Genomic DNA, 20,672 nt, shown 5'->3' on the forward strand with positions numbered 1-20,672 from the left:
AGGAGATGGGAAGGAACCACTGTTACATGCTGGGCCCTTCAGACTCCTGTTGGGCTGCTGTTGGTTCACAGCCCTTGACACAGACAGAGGGCTGAAGGGCATCTCATCTGCATTCCAAGATGCAGCCCAGGAGCTGGCATTCCATGCAGCAACCCCAGTTCCCTTGGGCCCTATCTGGGGCTGGGAGCAGGCGAGATAGGGGCTCCTGTGCTGGGGAAGTTTCCCTGAGTTTCTCTGCGTGATCCAGTTGCTTGCACCTGCTTCTGCGGCATTGTGGAGTTAATCCTGACTTCCCTCTGCCGCCTTACCCCTCTAGGACCTGTGTGCCTGGGAAGGCGGGCCCCTGCCGCCAGGCCTGCCGGCGTCTCAGCTACCGTCGTGGTTGGGCAGTGGAGTGGTGAGGGAAGGGCTGTTCAAACTGTCGCACATCACCACTTCTTTGCTGTGTGACTCTGGGCAAGTACCTTAGCCTCTCTGGTCCCTCTGGGAAAATGATCCTAACTCCCTTATAGGGAGGCCGTGAGGTCTGTGTGGGTCTGTCCAGATGGAGGCTATGCCCAGAGTGAGCCCTTGAAGGTTGGTTGTGTTTATTCCTGCTGCGGTGGAGACGAGGACAGAGGGAGCTCTGTTCCTGCTAGTACTTCAGCAGCCCCAGGGGAGGGCCAGGCTTGCAATCACCTCATTTAATGGAAGAGCGGGTAGAGGCCCAGGTGAGGATGTGGCTTGCCCAGGCCCCTGGTGGGTGGTTCTTCCTGACTTTCGGTCTGCTCCACGTTGGATGCCCATTTATGAAGACCTACTGTGCGCCAGGCGTGGAACAACATGCTCTTCGTGTGTCCCTGGGTTCTCTGAACAGCCTTAGGACGCACCTCACACCTGCCTTGTTGGCCCGTGAGGACACTGAGATCTGGGGATCAGAGTGACGTTCTCATGATCAGTTTATTCACCGATCAGGTGTTTGTCCTGGGGGTGTGCCATGAGCCAGGCACTCGCAGCTCCTGCAGTCACGGGCTTTTCATGCTCATGAGAGGCACGTCAACCACCAACTCGCTGATTCAACAAAAGTCGCGAGGAGCTCTAGGAGCTGGGGTTGGGGAAGGCTCCCCACGGGAGAGCCATAGATACAGGCAGCTCTGGGGGCCCGGGAAGGGTGTGACAGGCAGAGGGAACAGCCCTGGCGAGGGCCAGACAGAGGGCCGTGGGCACACTGGGGTGGAGTGTGGCTTCCAGGGTCTCAGGGAGAGAGCAGACGCCAGAGGCTGGGCCGTCGGGTGGGCTGGCAGCTGCCGTGGTGGGTGGTGGCCTCCCCCTGGGCTCCCGGCGCTCTTTCTGCCTGTAGCCAGTGTCCTGAGCCCCTGGGGACCTGGCACGTTACATCCAAGGCCTGGAAGGGACACTCACGTTCTCGTGTGTGCTGAGCTGGGGCTCAGTCATGCTTGTACCGTGGGCCCAGACACACAGGGACATCCCCACTGTCCCGACTCTCACTCCTCATCTGACCTCAGCATGTCACATCCCTCTGAGCCTGTCTCCCTTCTGAGTGAGGGGGCCGTAGCGCCCTCTCTGTGCTGCCCCTGGGTGAAGCCACACGGCGGAAGAGCACTGACAGTTCCCCAGAGGGGATTCCTGGCCAAAGAACCTCGTGGCCTGGCTGCTGAATCTGCCTGATTCGAGGGCAGGTGGTCTGTGCGCCGCCCCCCACCCCCACAACTATCTGTCGAGCGAGAGGCAGGGTGAGCTCGCCCCCGGTGCCAGCCACCTGGGCATATGGCCGCTTGGAGGGGACAGACAGCAAAGCTGATGGTGATTATTATTAAATTCAGATGTTCCGGGTTTTCCTTTGCTTTTTCCTGTGCCCTTAACATATTGAGTACCACGTGGAAGACAGGCAACTTTAGCAGCATCATAACTCCAGCAGGCAGGGATCAGAGATCAGATAAACTGATAGCCCTGAGTAGCCTAATACTGATGGCATCTGGGGCATGTGGGCAAAGCTGCCCCGGGCTGAGGGGCAGACCCAGTCTGTGTCGTCCGAGGAGGCAGAGCAGGGACAAGAGGCAGGTTCTCATCAGTGTGGGAAATGTATCCCACAGGTGGGAGCCCAGAGGAGAGGCAGTGTGGCTTTGCTGAGTGGTGAGCTGCCTGCTACAAGGGGCATGCAAGCAGACATACACTGTGGGTGGGCCTGGTGTCCTCCCAACCTCTCCCCTTCCTAGAGGGCCTGAGGCTGATGATTCTCTGTAAGTGGATGGATGCACTGGCCAGCTCTTGGGGAGGTCCTTTTGGTGCTGGACTTGGGAGCTCAGGAGTGGGACCAGGCTGGCCTTGATATTGAGAACTCACTGAAGTCAGCCAGGAGGAGGAAGCAGACAGAAAACTCAGTTATCATGACTGGCCTTTCCTTTAAGTACGACCACCTGGAGTTGCTCTGCTTGGGAGACCAGTGGGTCAGACTTGAGCGGTTCCACTTCTTGGCTGACACGCACTTGGAGGTCCACAGTGGCCACTGGGTGCCTGGCCCCCTGAAGTGGGGGGGGGCCAAGAATGGATCCAGCCTGGCTCTTCCCCCCACGACAGGGCACCATTAGCAACCCCACTTTGCCGGATGGTCAGAGGCAGAGAGAGAATAATTTTTTAATCTGAGTATGCCCTCTGCAATATTTTAAATGTCAAAAATGGAAGTGTTTTTGCTCAGTCATGTCTGACTCGTTGAGACTCCGTGGACTGTAGCCCACCTGGCTCCTCTGTCTGTGGGATTTCCCAGGCAAGGATACTGGAGTGGGTAGCCATGCCCTTCTCCAGGGGGTCTCCCTGACCCAGGAAACGAGCCCTGGTCTCCTGCATTGCAGGCAGATTCTTTACCATCTGAATCACCAAAATGTACTTACACTAAAAAAAACTATATATTGTTTGCCTGAAATTCAAATTTAATGGGGAGATCGTCTGGCCACCCTAATCCTGAGATAGCTGGGTTCTGCTTGGTTTTTGAATGTTGTAAAGATGGGCTCCTATGTTGTGCTGTGCCTGCCTTTTTCACTCAATATTCTGTTTTTAAGATTCCTCCGTGTCATCGTGTGCAGTTGTGCTTGGGTCTTTTTTCATTGCTGTGTAGGATTTCATCGTATGAACATTTCCTGACCTATTTATCCATTCTTCAAATAGGCCCATTATAAATGATATTACTAGGAACATCCCACATGTATCTTAGTGCACAGAGAGATATACTCTTGAATGAGGATGCCCACACACACACCTGGGAATGGGGTGGTCAGGAGATCCTCTGCACAGCTCTTCAGTGGAGGCCAAGAGGCAGCAGTCGCTTGTCTCGCCCCTCTGCGAGCACTTTGTGCGACTTGTCAGTTGTGCCCATCTGGTGGCTGGGTTGGTATCATTATGGGGTCTTCACTTGCGTTCCCTTGATGACCTGTGAGGCTGAGAATCTTGGCCACTTAGCTTTCTTCTTTTGTGATGGGCTCAGCTCTTTTGCCCGTTTAAAAAAGTAATTGGGCTGTTTGCCCTTTTTGTATTTCTCCATAGAGATTCTTTATTTGGCAGGCAAGCCCGTCATCAAGTGTAATGTCTCAAGTGGCACTTCCTCCCCCACGACCTGCCTCTTCCCGCTCCTGGTGGCGCCTTCCGAGGACCGTGTGCATTTAGTCGCTTCAGTCATGTCCGACTCTCTGCGACCCCATGGACCATGGCCAGGCTCCTCTGCCCATGGGATTCTCCAGGCGAGAATACAGCAATGGGCTGCCGTGACCAGAAGGTCTTAATTTTGGTGCAAAGTAAAGTCGCTCAGTCGTGTCTGACTCTTTGCGACCCCATGGACTGTAACCTACCAGGCTCCTCCATCCATAGAGCTTTCCGGGCAAGAGTACTGGAGTGGGTGGCCATTTCCTTCTCCAGCGGATCTTCCCAACCCGGGAATCGAACCTGGGTCTTCTGCATTGCAGGCAGACGCTTTGCCATCTGAGCCACCTGGGAAGCAGGCTCAGCAGTCACAGGTCTGTGTTTTTCTTTGTGGTTAGTGCTTTCTGTGTCCTATTTAAGAAGGTCCTCCCTTGAAGTCATGAATATGTTTCCACATTATCTGAGATCTTCACGGTTTTGCCTTTTCTGTTTAGGTATTAGCTCCACTGGCCGTGATCGCACTGACGGCATGAGGTAGGGATCCCGTCTGGGGATTTTCCACGTGGCCCGGCACGCATATGGAGTTCGTCCTTCCCGGCTGCTCCGTGTTGCCCTTCTCACCTGACACGCGGGGAGCTGTGTCTGGGCTGTCTCCTGCCCCTTCAGTCCACTTAGCTCCAGGACCACACTGTCTTAATTACCCTGGCAACCAATTTCTTTCAAGTCTGTTTTCCTGACCAGAATAGTCGAGGCTCCAGGAAAGCAGGGACCTGTCTTCTGGGCGGGGCGGGCGGGGGGAGGTCATATCACCGCATCCCCCATCCAGCCCAGTGCGGGAGGGATAAAGGTCTCCCTGGGAGCCACAGGCTTCTGTGGCCACCCTCCTGGGGCACCGTGACTTTCTAGAAGTCATCTCTGGTCTCCTCAGATGTAGACTGGGCCCTGGGCACTGAGCCTTGGCCCAGAGCAGCTTAGAGGAAGGGAGCGGGAACCAAGCGCAGAAGAAGAGGAAGAGCTCAGCTGTTACAAAATCCTAAGTGTTAGAAAAAAAAAAATTCCGTATACATACCGTATTCATTTATGGGTTTTGGATGCATTTTTTGTTCTCATTTAACTGAAATCGGCCTTGATTTTTTTTTTTAAAGGAGTGAGAGAGGGAGTGAAGTTGGCACGCAGCTAGTCCATCTGGTCTAATTACTTCTGGTATTTTGAAAGAAGGCATCTAAACCTGCTGAGACAGGAAACTTTGAGAAGTGGCGGCCTGGCCGCTGCTGGGCGTCCAGGCTGGGATCCTGCTCGGTGACTCGGAGGCCTGGCTGCTGAGGGGCCGGCGCTCTGCAAACAGCCAGCATGCGCGGTGACCTCGGGTCAGGTCTTGGCTTCTGTGAAATGACAGTGGGCACTCCCCTTGTGCAGGGGTGTTCTTAGGATTCGGGTCTTTTGCATAAGATGCTTGGCACACACCCGGCGTTCAACACACGGTGGTCTCACCCAGCCCCAGACCTTTCCAGCTACTGCTTTGACTGCCCGGAATGGGGGCTGGGGGAGGTTGTCTTCCTACAGCCTGTGTGGCCCTGGGCGAGGCTGGTGGTGGACTCCAGTCTGAGCTCCCCCTTCTCTGTGTGTACAGAGCAGGCCTGGTGCAGGGTGGGGTGGGCAGACAGGAACTCAGCTGCCAGGGAATTTAAAACCTGTGCCCCAGAGGTGCTGATGAGACAATAACATAGTTACTGTTTATACCACTGAGCTGACCAGAGGCTCTACACTTGTAGCTGCTCCAGCAGCTCAAACCTTCACCACCAGGAGGAGGTCTGACCCTTGTCCCCATTATATAGCTGAGAAGACTGAGGCCCACAGGGTGAAGTGACTGGCTGAAGGTCCCACAGTAACTGAGAGTCCCTCTGGGCCTGCCCAGAACTGAGGACAGAGAGGTTGCTAAAATAAAATGCTTTCTAAAAGACTTGATGAAATACGTCTTTTAGAGAAAAAAAGATTAGAGGATGAAATTATGAGCTCCTAACTTTTCCCTTGCTTGTCAGCACCTCTTACCAGCATGTGGTCAAAGTCCTGGGAAGGCTGGGTGAGTGGGACAGGATCCTGGGTGGGGCGGGGCCCGAGGCAGCCCACACTGCCCCTGGGGGCCAGAGGCTGGTAGGTGACCACATTGAGGCCAGTGTAGACAGCTGCGCCCCTTGCTGGGCTCTTGACCCTCGGTCCTCCTGGCTCAGAGTGAGGAGTGGCGGGGTCTGGGACTCGACTCCAACCACCTATAACCCTTTGCTCTTTTACTATTAAGAAAATGTTTTAAATCTTACAAAAAAAAAAAAAAATACTGACTTTTCAGGCTCTGCAGTAATTCTCCAAGGTGTTTGGGGTGTTGTAGTTTGAGGTTGCCTGCTCTTGTTCTTGCTTCCTAGGTGGCTCAGCTGTAAACAGTCCGCCTGCAATGCAGGAGATGTGGGCTCGATCCCTTGGGTCGGGAAGATCCTGTGGAGGAGGGCGTGGCAACCCTCTCCAGTATTCTTGCCGGGAGAATCCCATGGACAGAGGAGCCTGGTGGGTTACAGTCCATGGGGCCGCAAAGAGTCGGACGCGACTGGGCGCTTATGTTCTGCAAAGCTCTATCAGGGGATCCTGGGAAGCCTGAGTTGGGGGTACCCCACAGAGAGCATGTCTGCCCCAGCCTGTGGGTGCACACAGCCAGGGACTGCTTTCCAGTCCTTTCCTGGCCTAGAATTTTGGGGGCCTGCAGGTTTACCACCTTGGAAGCCTGGGTCGGGGGTCCAGGGGAGGCATCCTCTCTCTGGTGGAGGCGTCTGCCATCCCAGAAGCCTTCTCAGGGCCAGCTTTGAGGTCACACCCCCTACTAACCTCTGCCCCATTGCCTCACGGCCATGAAGACCCACATTCCCGGCTTCAGAGGCTGGAGGTCCCGGGGCATTTAAGCCGTGCTTGTTACATTCCATCCTGCATTTCTAGATGGTTTCAGCATGGGCTATGGGCTTGGTCTGTTGAGACAAGAGAGGCCAAGGCTCTTAGTCCGCTTCGGGACCTGCAGCCCTCATTCTGCAGACTTCCCGAGAGCTGCTCCACAGTCCCCTCACTCTGCCGGGCACTCCCCACAGGACAAGGCGGGACTGTTCGTATCCTTGTTTTGGGAGGGTGAGGCAAGGCATCAGGAATCAAGCGACAGGTCCAGGATCTCAGCCATAGGCAGGAACTGGACTTGGGCGGCTCTGGGATTGGCCAGCCTTGACCTGCTTCATCAGCTGTGGTTTCCCAGCCTGTCCCCTGGCACATCCTCCCTGTAGCCCCTGTTAGGCTGCTGAACCAGTCGGGGCTGGACTTCGGGGTCCCAGGAACCCCATCAGTGGTAAATGCTCCAGGGCCCTGTTCCGGGGTGCTGCCCAGGTGCTCCCAGTGAGGCCCCCGGAGCTGCTGGTTGGAGCATCGCAGAATCTGGGTTCACCCCTCTCTCCCCTACCTGGAGCCCAAGTTGGGAACAGCCTGTGTCTGTTCAAGGGAAGCTGGGAAGGCTGCCTCTCAGGCTGACCGCAAGCCCCACCCGAGCTGTGGTGCCCCCAAGTGCCCCCTTGGTCAGTCCTGTGATGGCAATGTGACATGCTTGGGAGGGTCCCCCAGGGATGAGCAGTGTCCTCCACCAGCGGTCAGTTCCCCTCCTTCCTCCGCCAGATCTGACACTTGTCAACTTCATACGCCACTGGTGGCCAATGGATTGTTTAGACTGATCTCTATTTATTCGTCTGTGCTGGGCCCTTATTGCTGTGTGGGCTTCTCTCTAGTTGCAGAGGGCAGGGCGGCTCTCTAATCGCAGCGTGCGGCCTTCTCTTTGAGGCGGCTTCTCATTGCAGAGCACGGGCTCTGTGGCACGTGGCTTGTGAGCGCTAGGCACAGGCTCAGTAGCTGTGGTGCAGGGGCTTGGCTGCTCCGGGGCACGTGGTGTCTTCCTGGCTCAGGGATGGAACCTGTGTCTCCTGCATTGACAGGCAGAGTCTTTGGTCGACAAGTTTGGCTGGAGGAAGAAATTCCTCACCTTCTGGCCCCGCGCTTTGCTGCCTCTGGGTGTGTGCACACACATGCACACACTAACACACACACACAGGACTACCACACAGCACATACAGCACACATGCATGCCACCAACACACGCACACAGGTGCCCACATATGTACACACGCAGCTACACACACACAGAGTCCCCACCCCACAGACGCAGCACACATGCACGCCACACAACACATGCACACGTACATGTACACACAGAGCCCCCACACCACCATCACATATGCACACACACATGTACACACACAGCTGTACATACACAGAGCTCGCACACCGCACATGCAATACACACGCACACACACATGTACACACAGCCGCACACACACAGGGCCCTCACACCACACACGAAGTACAGACACATACATGCACACGTACATGTACACACACAGAGCCCCCACACCACCATCACATATGCACACACACGTACACACACACAGCTGTACACTCATAGAGCTCTCACACTACACACACACACACACACGTACACACATACACAGCCATACACACACAGGGCCCTCACACCACACATGCAATACAAACACACACATGTACGCATTGTCTCTCTCACATATGCTTTCTGTCACACATGTGCACACGTACATGTACTCATACACACACACACGCACACAGAGCCCCCACACCACCCATGCAGGACAGACACACACATGCACACTCTCTCCCTCTCCCATACGCTTTCTCTCGCACACGTGTGTTCTGTCTTCTCACACACACACTCCTGCACACAGATGCTCTTCTCTCACACATGAGACCTCTTCTGCTCTGCCTTTCCCATCCTTATCTTTCCTGATTTCACCCTGTTTTCTTTATAGAAGGGCCCCTCAACACACACACACACGCACACTTCTACACGAGATTAATGTTTGAACGCATCGTCTGCCTTCTTCCCGCCGCAGAGTCCCAGCCAAACAGAAGATGAATGACTCTGAGCGTGGAAGGGTGGGGAAAATTAATTAGCAATGACAAAGGACCCCATTTTGGGTTCACTCACCTCGCTGCTGACTTGCCGTAAGTGGGCGCCAGGCGCGGAGTGTGACTGACAGGCCCGCTCCCACTGGCCCTACCGCAGGGTGGGTAGCAGCGTCTCCCCCAGGCCCCCTCGACTCACCAGCCCGGGAGATGCAGAGAAGGAGCAAGGCATGCCCGTCTCCCTCAGAACCGGGACCTCCCCGGGAGACTGGGGCAACTGTGGGATGAGGAGTCAGCAGGAACTGGCTCGGGGGACCCGGGCACGTCACCGCCCTCTGAGCCTCGGTGTCCCTTGCTGTGGATGGAGCACAGACTCGCTGGGGTGCCGAGAGGGTCCCGGGACACACGTGGGCCAGTGACAGGTGTCATCCTCACCTGAGAGGCAGGGGCCGTGGCCAGCTCCCTGGAAGTGGCCCCAGAAACCTGGCCTCTGGGGGAGAGGGTGCTGGGGCAGGAAGGGTAGGTGAGGATCAGGACGCGTGCTGGGCCTGGAGTGGGCCTGCTCCACTCGTCTTGCCTGAGCTTGTCTTGTCTTGTCAGGCTTGTCTGACCTCAGGGGTGGCCTCTGCGGTGAGAGGTCCCTGCCGGTCCCTGCAGCCTTCCTCCTGCAGGAGAGGCGGAAGCGGAAGCCCACCTGTCCTGCGGGAGCGGGCACTGTGAGAGGCTCTTCCCTTCCATCTGCAGGGCAGCCGCCCTGGCCCTCACCTGGGGAACGGGCTGCCTGGGGAGGCAGGGATGGGCCCCTGAGGGAGGGGAGTCGGGAGGAGCCAAAGATGTGAGCATCGCCTCTGAGGACCCCTCTGTGAAATGGGCACAAAGTCCCCCCAGGCAGGTTGTGGCAGCGGGAGGGAGAATGGGAAGCTCAGCAGATGGTGAGAGTTCTGTTTCTGGTCCTGGGGGTGGCCGGGGGCGGGGGCGGTGGGTGGGATCTCACGGCTTCAGGACTTCCAGGGGCTCTGGGGAGGATCCTGTTGGGAGGATGCTGGGAGGAGAGGGTTCATGCTCAGTTCTTCCCACCTGCCTGTCTGCCAGGTAGAGCACCTGTCACTTCATTCCATCATTCATTCATGCACACCTGAGGCAAGCCCTCCCTGCCTAGACCCAGCCATCTTTTGGGCAGGAAGGACTCAGGAATGGTTGACCTGGGCCTGCCCTGAAGGAGCCAGTGCAAGGGTGCTCAGAGCAGGAAGGGTTACCTGTGCTCGGAGATGGAGGTGATCAGGGGAAGTTTCCTGGAGGAGGTGGCCTTTGACTCAGGTCTTAATATATCACTGGTCATGGGTTCCGAGGAGAGGCTGGGAAGGGCGTTTCAGATGGCTGGGACAGTACGAGCCAAAACCCAAAGGTGGGAAGAGGCTAGGCTGGGTTCAGGAAGCAGAGGATTGTTGTGGTTGGTGGGTGGTGAGCTCACTGGGGAGTCTGAGCCAGATGGTCCAGAAGGTAGGCTGGGGCAGAGCCCAGGGGCCCTGTGTGCCAGGTCACATGGTCCAGGCTTGACCTGGAGGTGATGGGGAGCCATGGAAGGTTCTGGAGTAGAAGTCACAGGATGTATGAGAGGCATATCCTATCTCTGAAGCCAGGCTCAGAGAAGGGGAGCAGACAGGGGACATTCAAGAGTTGCTCAGAGGGACAGGTAGACAGTTGTCATGGAAGAAGAACCAGGGGCCCAGCCACCGCAGCGGGATCCTCTTCAGGTCAGTGGCCCGCTGGGCACAGGGTACAGGAGCCAGGAGCCCTGGTCCAGGCGATCTAGCCTCCTGTGTGTGCTCAGACACACTGCTTGGCCTCTCTGTGGCACTGTCTCCTCATCTGTCAAGTGGGGCCTCCCGAGAGCTCTGTCCTGAGGACTGACTGAGCTAAGGTGTGAGCGTGGCTGGGAAAGTGGGGTTCGCTGAGGCAGACAGCCAGGGCCCCTGGCGCTGTGTTCGTCGCTCTGGGGTGGAGGCGGAGTGCCCAGCTCTGGAGTTCGCAGTCCGGATTGGAGTCCTCGCCATGCCACCAGGTAACCTTGCACAAATCTCAAAACCTCTCTGAACCTCAGATTTTGCATCTGTAATGAGGCCGTGACAGCAGTTGCGTCCTGGGATGGGCGTGAGGACTCAGGGTTCGTGGAGGCGTCCTGGGATGGGCGTGAGGACTGGGGGTCGTGGAGAGTCTTTGGAGCTCGGCCGGTGTGGGTGTCACCCCAGTGGCCTCTTGACACCCTCCAGTAAGGCGCCCCTTCCCTGCCCTCCACTCTCAGGCATTGCGCCCTGGCCTGGGTTTACTGCCGGGTCCAGCTGTACCTAAGGCACCCTGGACCTCCTCCGCCCCACACCCCAGCATCCCCAGGAGTTGGGGTGGCTGATTAAATGGCCCCCGGTACACCCCCTTCCCAGGGGTGTGTGCCTTACCTGGGGAGATGGAAAAACCAGAGCAGGGCAGGCTGTGTTTTCTACAGACAAGTATCGCCTCCCTCCCGCCTGCTGTTAGGGAGCCCAGAATTCACACTTCAGGGGGAAACCGTTTAATGATTGGCCACGTGGAGGTCATTTATATTGGCTAAGCGGGCCTAATTAGACGGGATTCGAAGGTTACCATAAGCGCACAAAAAAGCTGTTAAGGGGTTAACCTCTGAGAGATTACATTGTATTCAGCGCTCTGTTAAAGTTTGAATTAATTTTTCCCATGGGTTTGTTCACATTCTAATTTTCAACTAAATGAGACATCTGTTTCAGAAAAGGAAAATTTGCTCTGGTTGTCATAGCAACTATCATTCTGTAAGAAAATTATTCCAATGGTTACTTTAGAACAGAAAGACAGAAATTCAGGACATAAAGAGCCTGCCATCACTCAGTCGGAATTCTGATCCGCCCGAGCTCCTTGGGCTCTGTGATGTGTCTTGGACGGTGACATGGGGGCTCCTTGCCCTGGGGGCAGTCAGGCTGTGGGTCCGGGCGAGATGCCAGCGGTGTTGGGGCCGGGAACCATGGTCTTGGCAGCACCAGGGTCTCAGGCACACTTGTGGGCCTCGGACCACAGCTGCCCCCAGGGTGGGTGGGGGATGCTGGAGCTTGGCTGCTTGGATGACAGTCCCCGAGAGCCCCTGCCTGCCTTGTCCTCTGTCTGGAACCCCGGGCAGCCTTGAACTTCACCTCTGATCCCAGAAGGCCCCGCTGGACCAGGAGAGGGGGTCAAATGACCAACTGAGGATGCCGGGGGAATCTGGGCCAACTTCACTGTCAGGAAGGGCAAGTGCCACCCACCGCCCTTTGGCGTCTCTTCCCATGGCACAAAGCTGGATGGATGTCACATACGCATGGCTTTTCCGGACTCTGGGGAGTGTGGTCTCTGAAGAGTCGGTCTCTCCTGCTGCTCTGGCCCCTACTTCTGGCCTCCCTCAGGAAAGGCCTGCTAATAGTCTGCAGACCCCCTGAAGAGCATCTCCTCTGGACGGTCCCTTGCATGACTTGACTGTCTGCTTTCCCCAAATTTCAGTCAAGGCCAGAACTTGCCCATTTCCCAGTGACAGTGCCCCTGGAAATCTGGAGGTGTGTTTTCGTGGTGGTGGTACTTCCGTTCTCATAAATGTCCTCCCGCCCACCCTCTCTCCCTGCCCTCTGTGTCAGCCAGTGGGGCGCAGCATCGAGCAGGAAGGAGCCCCTCTAATGGGTAAGATCTGGGGCACAGGCGTCCTTATCCCAGTTTACACACACACAGAGTCTGGGAGCATCCCACCCCGGGGCAGAGGCAGGGTGTCTGATGCCAACTTGGGTGCCCTTGAGCAAATGTCTTGGGCACCTCTGGGGGTGGGATGGATTCCAGCTTCCCAGGATTATGAGGGCACATGTTTCCAAGAACCATCTCTGGGGAAATGCCACCCCCAGATGCAAGCTCGTGGGTGCTGGAAGGGAAGGTGGAATAGGCAGGGGCTCGTGTGGGTGGGCTCCCGGGGGGCCTGTGATGCCTCTGATATGTTGCTGAGTGTCTTTTCCAAAAAGCCGCTCCTGCCGCGACTCATGGGAATGAGCAGACGTCTTCTCTCCATACTGATGAGGTCTCGTTCCCCTCTTGTAAATATTTGATTAGGGTTTTTGAAAAATGGATGCTGTGTTTGCAAGGCGGCACCAGAAGGGCGTTGCTCCTTTTCTTGTAAGCTGACGGGCTGCGGGCTTCCGGGGACCACCAGGCTTGGCTTTGGGAGTGGTTTCTAGGCTGCTGCAGCCTCCCCTGCAGGGACCCTGTCCCGGCTCAGCCAAAGTGGGGCTTTGAGGGCACCCAGAGCCTGAGGACTTCAGAATGGCAGAGCTGTGAGCTGTATGTTAGGGCTGTCAACCGTTTTTGACCAGGAACTGTGGTAGGAAAAGCATTTGTCTTTTTTGCATTGTGACTCAGTACACCCTTACGTGGGTGTCTATTTAAATACAAATATATTTAACTGAAGTGTCCCTTCCCTGCTATGCTGTACTCTGATGTTTTTTGTTCGTTTTTCCTTTCCTTTTTCTTCTTCTTCTTTTTTTAAAATGTGGTTTGACCCTTCAAAACGCAGTTTGAAAAGTCCTGCCCTTGGCTAAAGGTGCATTGGAGAAGGAAATGGCAACCCACTCCAGTGTTCTTGCCTAGAGAATCCCAGGGATGGGGGAGCCTGGTGGGCTGCGGTCTATGGGGTCACACAGAGTTGGACATGACTGAAGCGACTTAGCAGCAGCAGCAGGCTAAAGGTTTTTCATCCAGGTTCCATGAGAGGGTTTCAGGAGGGGTTTTTTATGATGGAGACTGTGATGGTGGTGATGATAGTGGTGGTGGTGGTGATGGTTATGACAGTGGTTATGATGGTGGTGGGGATGGTGATGGTGATGGAGAGGATGGCAGTTGAAAAGCGTTGGACCAGGCCCTGTTGTAAGCACTTTACCTGGATTAATTGTTTTCAAAGCCGTATTGAGGCAAATGGTGTTGTTATTATGCCCATTTTACAGGGGGGATAATTGAGGCATAGAGACACTAAGCCACTTGCCCAAGATCACGTAGGTAATTAGAGGTGGACCCATTCTAACCCAGGTCTGTATGATCCCAAGATTCCCTCCCGTTCAGTTCAGTTGCTCAGTTGTGTCTGACTCTTTGCGATCCCATGAACCGCAGCACAGCTGACCTCCCTATCCATCAACAACTGCCGGAGTCTACCCAAACCCATGTCCACTGAGTTGGTGATGCCATCCAACCATCTCATCCTCTGTCGCCCACTTCTCCTCTTGCCCTCAATCTTTCTCAGCATCAGGGTCTTTTCAAATGAGTCAGCTCTTTGCATCAGGTGGTCAAAGTATTGGAATTTCAGCTTCACCATCAGTCCTTCCAATGAACAGCCAGGACTGATCTCCTTTAGGATGGACTGGTTGGATCTCCTTGCAGTCCAAGGGACTCTCAAGAGTCTTCTCCAACACCACAGTTCAAAAGCATCAATTCTTCAGCGCTCAGCTTTCTTCACAGTCCAACTCTCACATCCATAGATGACCACTGGAAAAACCATAGCCTTGACTAGATGGATCTTTGTTGGCAAAGTAATGTCTCTGCTTTTTAATATGCTCTCTAGGTTGGTCATAACTTTCCTTCCAAGGAGTTAGCGTCTTTTAATTTCATGGATTCAGTCACCATCTGCAGTGATTTTGGAGTCAAAAAAAATAAAGTCAGCCACGTTTCCACTGTTTCCCCATCTATTTGCCATGAAGTAATGGGACCGGATGCCATGATCTTCGTTTTCTGAATGTTGAGCTTAAGCCAACTTTTCACTCTCGTCTTTCACTTTCATCAAGAGGCTCTTAAGTTCTTCTTCACTTTCTGCCATAAGGGTGGTGTCATCTGCATGTCTGAGGTTATTGATATTTCTCCTGGCAATCTTGATTCCAGCTTGTGCTTCCTCCAGCCCAGTGTTTCCCATGATGTACTCTGCATATAAGTTAAATAAGCAGGATGACAATATACAGCCTTGATGTACTCCTTTTCCTATTTGGAACCAGTCTGTTGTTCCATGTCCCATTCTAACTGTTGCTTCCTGACCTGCATACAGGTTTCTCAAGAGGCAGGTCAGGTGGTCTGGTATTCCCATCTCCTTCAGAATTTTCCACAGTTTGTTATGATCCACACAGTCAAAGGCTTTGGCATAGTCAATAAAGCAGAAATAGATGTTTTTCTGAAACTCTGATTTTTTTCTGATGCCCTCCAAGTTGGGTGTAAAATCGTGTGTATGTTGGGAGGGGGTGTTTTCTGCAGAGAGAACCCTCAGCTTTCTGCAGACATGCTAAGGCAGGCCTGGGTCAGGTATGCCTGAGGGAGGAGGCACCTTCTGAGGGGGCTTTCCCCAGGGCTGCCCACCTCACTGCCTTCCCCAGCCCCAGGCACCTGGTCTCATCACATGCAGGGCGCATCCTGAGGTTGGGGATCCCTTGGGACAGCCCAGACCTGGGGGTGCAGACAGCTCTCTGTGTGCACCCTTCACTGTCTATTTCTCTCTCATGGGCCCTGCGGGCAGATTCCCAGGTCCCTACCTATACGGGTGGTCCCTCTGGTACCCACCCATGGCTGGGGGTCCAGGAACCCCACCCCCCACCCCAAGAGCAAGGCAGGAGCCACAAGTCTCCCTCAAGATCTAAACTTAGCCTGGTGGGGGCTTGGGGAGATGGTAGCCTGGTGTGTACTGCTTGCTTTTAGTAGTAAGTTTTTCTGGGTGGTACCTGGGGGCTTTCATTCCAAATGGAGGATTATATCCAGCCTTGAGGTTTTGGCTGCAATCCCAAGACAACAAAAAGAGTTCCGTTTGACATCCTGTTCACAAGCTCACTCATTCATCCAGGCTGTCTCTCTCAAACACTGGTCGTTGAACAAACATCTGCCCTTCCCCCGGGCAGGTGCTGGGCATTTGGGGTGAGAGGGAAGATGGAGGAGAGAGGACTCTGAAGGAGAAATGTGCTGTGGGAGGGGGCAGGCAAGAGGAGAGGAGGGACCCAGTGTCCCAGGCAGGGGTCACGGGTGAGCAAAGGCTGGCAGCAGAGGGGAACCCCACAAGTGTCTGAAATGGGAAAGGACCTTTGCCCCCTAAAGGCTAGTGTGGCCACTCACCTTGCTCCTTCACAAGCGTACGTTCCAGGATTTGACACTGCAGGCTCAAAGGCTGCAGGGAGAGGGGGTCAGATCTGGGTTCCAGAATGACTTCTACACTGATCACGGTGTGACCCTGGGGACCTCCCTTCCTCTCTCGCTGAACCTCAGTCTTGTCCAGAACCTACCATGGTGGGACTAAGTCAGTTCTCAAATGCTGTCCCCTGGAACCCCCAGGGTTCCATAGAGGGGCACTGGGCGGCTGCCAACAAGGCAGAGGCAGTGGGTCAATAGCCAGGGGTGTCAGCCTCCCCCGGGGGTGCATATGGGCCGTGAGGGGGATTTTAGTGGCAGCTCTGGGCACATGAGAGGCTTTGAATGTGAAAGCCCAGCCCCATGACCAACTTGTACAGAGTATGTCGGCAAATGGTGGGGAGGTGCCCAGCCTGGAAGTCTTTGCACCTGGGCCCAGATCCCTGAGCCAGCTCACTTCTCTGAGCCTCTGGTTCCTCATCTGAAAAATGGGGATAATCCTGGCCCTTAATTCACTGGGTTCTTGTAAGAGTTAGGTGAACCCTTTCCTGCAGTGTGATCAGATTGCTGTTGTTCAGTCACTGAGTCGTTTCTGACTCTTTGTGACCCCATGAACTGCAGCAGGCCAGGCTTTCCTGTCCTTCACTATCTCCTGGAGTCTGCTCAGATTCATGGGCATTGAGTTGATGGTGCTATCCAACCGTCTCATCCTCTGTCATCCCATTCTCCTCCTGCCCTCAATCTTTCTCAGCATCAGGGTCTTTTCCAGTGAGTTAGCTGTTTGCATCAGGTGGCCAGAGTATTGGAGCTTCAGCTTCAGCGTCAGTCCTTCCAATGATTATTCAAGATTGATTTCCTTTAGGAATAACTGGCACTTGGCAAAAAGTAGGTGTGCAGGGAATGCTGGTGATAATTTTTCCATAAAACAGGAAGAAAGAGACCTGTCTGCCCACCTTGCTGCAGGTGTGAAGGTCCCTAGGGTGGCTGATGAGGGGGTGATGGTGCTGATGGTGATTATATCAGTTTCCTAGGGCTGCAGAACTAATTATCACAAACCACGAAGCTTAAAACAACAGGTGTCAATTCTGCCCAATTCTGGAGACTGGCAGTCTGAAATCAAGGTGTCACCGAGGTTAGTTCTTACAGAGGGGACTGAGGGAAGATCTGTTCCCTGTCACTCTCCCAGCTTCTGGTGGTTGCTGGAAGCCTGGAGATTCCTTGACTGGTAGACAATCACTCTGGTCTGGGCAGCCATTGTCACATGGCCCTTACCGCTGTGTGTCTGTTTTCTGAGGACACCAGTCACTGGATTAGGACTGCTCTAATCAGGTATGACCTCACCTTGATTATGTCTGTGAAGACCCTACTTCTAGATAAGGTCACATTCACAGGTATTGGTTCAACTTCCACATACCTTAATATTTTGGGGGAGATACAATTTGACCCCCAATGGTGATGATAGTAATGAAGGGGTGAAGGTGTTGTTGGTGGTGGTGGTGGTGATGATGGTGATGGTGACGGCGATGATGGTGACTTTGTAGATGCTAAAGGGCTGTGTTAATTTGGGGATCTCATAATGACTTAGGCCTAAGAGCTGACTCTTAGTTGGGATACTTTCGTTGTCAATGAAAACCCAGTTCAAATGGCTTTCTATTGGCCCATGTAACTGGGAAGTGCAGAGATGCGGGGGTGTCAGATGCAGTTTGATCCAGCTGCTGCCCTGGACCATGTGTTCCAGCCATCTCTCTTTACGACAGTTTAATAGGTCCTGACGGCTCCCAGGGTAGGAAGCTCACTGGTGTGATGGCGTTCCTTTCTCTCATCACTGAAGGAAACATCTGGAGTTGCCTCCAGCTGGAAGGGTCAAGGTCACATGCTCCCCATTGAACCCATTGATGGGGAATGACTTGCATGGATCCGTCTGGGGCTGAGGTGGGCAGCAGCTTGGAATTCTGTTCATTGGTCTCTGTCCACCTGGCCCTGACCTTGATGTTGAGGGTGGACTCAGCGCTGTGGAGCCCCTGCTGGGACCTTCGGGGTGGAGACAGGAATGAGCATTCCCACCCAGGACCCTCTGTCTCTTGGTGGGGGCTGGGAGAGTGACAGGGAACAGATCTTCCCTCAGTCCCCTCTGTAAGTCCCCACTGGCCCCAAATGTGGGAAGGATGATGGATGAGCATTTTCCCACTGTGGGGCCAGGTGAGAGTATTCTCCTCTAGATTTCCTTAGAAGTGCTTAGAGCAAGAGAGGTCTTTGGCAGGAGCTTTTTTTTTTTAACTTAAAAAAATTACATGAATATTTGGTTGACCCAAAAGTTTGTTTTTTCTATAACATATTATAGCCAACCCAATAATATTGTTCATCATAGAAAAAAGCTTTTTTTTATTAGTGAAGCAAGAGGGAAAAATATCAATAACTGGGAGAAATATCAATAACCTCAGATATGCAGATGACACCACCCTTATGGCAGAAAGTGAAGAGGAACTCAAAAGCCTCTTGACGAAAGTGAAAGAAGAGAGTAAAAAAGTTGGCTTAAAGCTCAACATTCAGAAAACTAAGATCATGGCATCTGATCCCATAACTTCATGGGAAATAGATGGGGAAACAGTGTCAGACTTTATTTTGGGGGGCTCCAAAATCACTGCAGATGGTGATTGCAGCCATGAAATTAAAAGACGCTTACTCCTTGGAAGGAGTAACCTAGACCAGCCTAGATAGCAAATTCAAAAGCAGAGACATTACTTTGCCAACAAAGGTCCATCTAGTCAAGGCTATGGTTTTCCCAGTAGTCATGTATGGATGTGAGAGTTGGACTGTGAAGAAAGCTGAGTGCTGAAGAATTGATGCTTTTGAAGTGTGGTATTGGAGAAGACTTTTAAGAGTTCCTTGGACTGCAAGGAGATCCAACCAATCCATTCTAAAGGAGATCAGTCCTGGGTGTTCTTTGGAAGGAATGATGCTAAAGCTGAAACTCCAGTACTTTGGCCACCTCATGAGAAGAGCTGACTCATTGGAAAAGACTCTGATGCTGGGAGGAATTGGGGGCAGGAGGAGAAGGGAATGACAGAGGATGAGATGGCTGGATGGCATCACCGACTCGATGGACATGAGTTTGAATGAACTCCGGGAACTGGTGATGGACAGGGAGGCCTGGTGTGCTGAGATTCACGGGGTCGCAAAGAGTCGGACACGACTGAGCAACTGAACTGAACTGAACTGAAGCGGGAAAAGGTGCGTCAGGCGCCTTTCCTGGCATTCCAATGGTTAAAAATCCAAGCTTCCTCTGCAGGGGGCATGTGTTTGATCCCTAGTTTGCGAACTAAGATCCTGAGTGAGACGAAGCCAAAAACCAACAGACAAGACTGGTCGTTACCTGGGCAAGAGTCTAGATGAATTCACACTTTGAATCCCCATCCGGGTGGACACCTCCTGGGTGTGAGGTCCTGGGTATCCGACTGGTCCTGATGGCTGAGTGGCACTGAGGCCCACCTTTCCTGCCTCTCATCACCCCCACTCTCGATGGCCACCTCTGAACCCCCTGCTCTTCTCCTACAGGCAGCCCTGGTTTTATGGCTGGGGTTTTAACCTCCCACGTGGCCAAGCGCTGCTCGAGAAATGGAACCTCATTCCCGAAGGCGTGGACGTCCTGATAACGCACGGACCACCGCTGGGTAAGACTCATCTGCCTCCGCCTCCGGCTCCTGGCCCCGATGCCCACTCGTGCTGGGAGGACACAGGGCTCTGGGTGCTGGGGCCAGGGGGCGCTGGGCCTATCCAGGGGGCTCCCGAAGGGCTCTGTTCCGAGTCGTGGTGCTGGGGTGCCCGTCACCCACTGTCGCTCTCATTTCCTGAGCACCTACTGTGTGCCAGGGGCTCCACGTGTTACCTCCTGGACTGCTCATAGCCAGGTGGTAAGGTCAGACTCAACTACCCCTTTCACACAGGTAGGCACTGTGGAGCCAGGGGTGTCAAAGACCTGAGTTCTGGGGGCTGAATACCACAAGGTCACTCTCACCAGCCCCCATCCTGTGCACCCCTCACCCCGGGAGACCACCCACCCCAGCAGTCTCCAGCTTTCCTCCCAGCCCCCACGGCCCCTACTCCGGTCCAAGCTGACAACACCGCTTGTCATCCCAGATGGGAAGGGTTGCCAGGTGAAGCCCAGCGCAGCCCCAGAGTCCCTCGCTCCGATACCTGTTTTGGGAGAAGCTGTCCTGAGCACCTACGTGTGCCAGATGACCAGCCAGCACACTCGGGTGCCTGCTCCACCCTCACTAAAGGTTCCCCATTTCCAAATGGAGGGAACCTGGAGGCCCAGGGCCCTGACATTGTTCAGGCGTGACCCGTGGCTTGTAGTGGGCTTGAAGCAGGTTTCTTATTTTCTCCCTCCTTCTCTCCGTCTCCTCCTTCCCTACTTTCCTCCTCCCCATCCATTCCCCCACCAGCATCTTTTGAGTTCCTGCCTCACCACGTCTGCTTCATATACAACACACAACCCCTGCTCTGGGGGTTGCCTGTGTGCTCAGCCCAGCCCAGCTGTTAAATGAATTGTTGAATGTGGCACAGAGAGGTTAAGTGACTTGTCCAAGGTCACACAGCCAGCAGGTAGCAGAGCCTGGGACTTAAACCCAAGGGTCTGCTGCAAACCCGCTTCCCTCCCACTTCCTGTCTCCCCCCTCCTCTTCCTCCCCGCCCCCCTCTCTCCTTTAAGTCAGGTCCACTGCAGTCTGTGTGATTCTTTGCAGGGTCCGTCTTCCCCTCCCCAGCAGTTTTAGGAACCTGTTTCTCCCGCCCAAGCAGAGAAGGGGCTGAGCTGAGCCCTCATTGTCCTCTTGGAGTAATCAATTACTCTTCGTTTGTGTAGCCATGTG

The 20,672-nt window shown here is 54.3% G+C and overlaps 1 protein-coding gene and 1 non-coding gene across 2 annotated transcripts in view; one reads left to right on the plus strand and one right to left on the minus strand.

The window, feature by feature from the left end:
• MPPED1 (metallophosphoesterase domain containing 1) overlaps positions 1-20,672 on the plus strand; it is an 86,688-nt gene that overhangs the window by 55,888 nt on the left and 10,128 nt on the right. Inside the window, exon 5 of the mRNA XM_015095056.4 lies at positions 19,357-19,472. Coding sequence (XP_014950542.2) covers positions 19,357-19,472 — 116 coding nt within the window. The remainder of the gene's footprint in view (positions 1-19,356; positions 19,473-20,672) is intronic.
• Positions 3,913-3,984, minus strand: TRNAC-GCA (transfer RNA cysteine (anticodon GCA)). The gene has a single exon. It is a non-coding gene; the product is annotated as a tRNA-Cys (tRNA).

Source organism: Ovis aries, chromosome 3, assembly GCF_016772045.2.
Source record: "Ovis aries strain OAR_USU_Benz2616 breed Rambouillet chromosome 3, ARS-UI_Ramb_v3.0, whole genome shotgun sequence".
Lineage (NCBI taxonomy): Eukaryota > Metazoa > Chordata > Mammalia > Artiodactyla > Bovidae > Ovis > Ovis aries.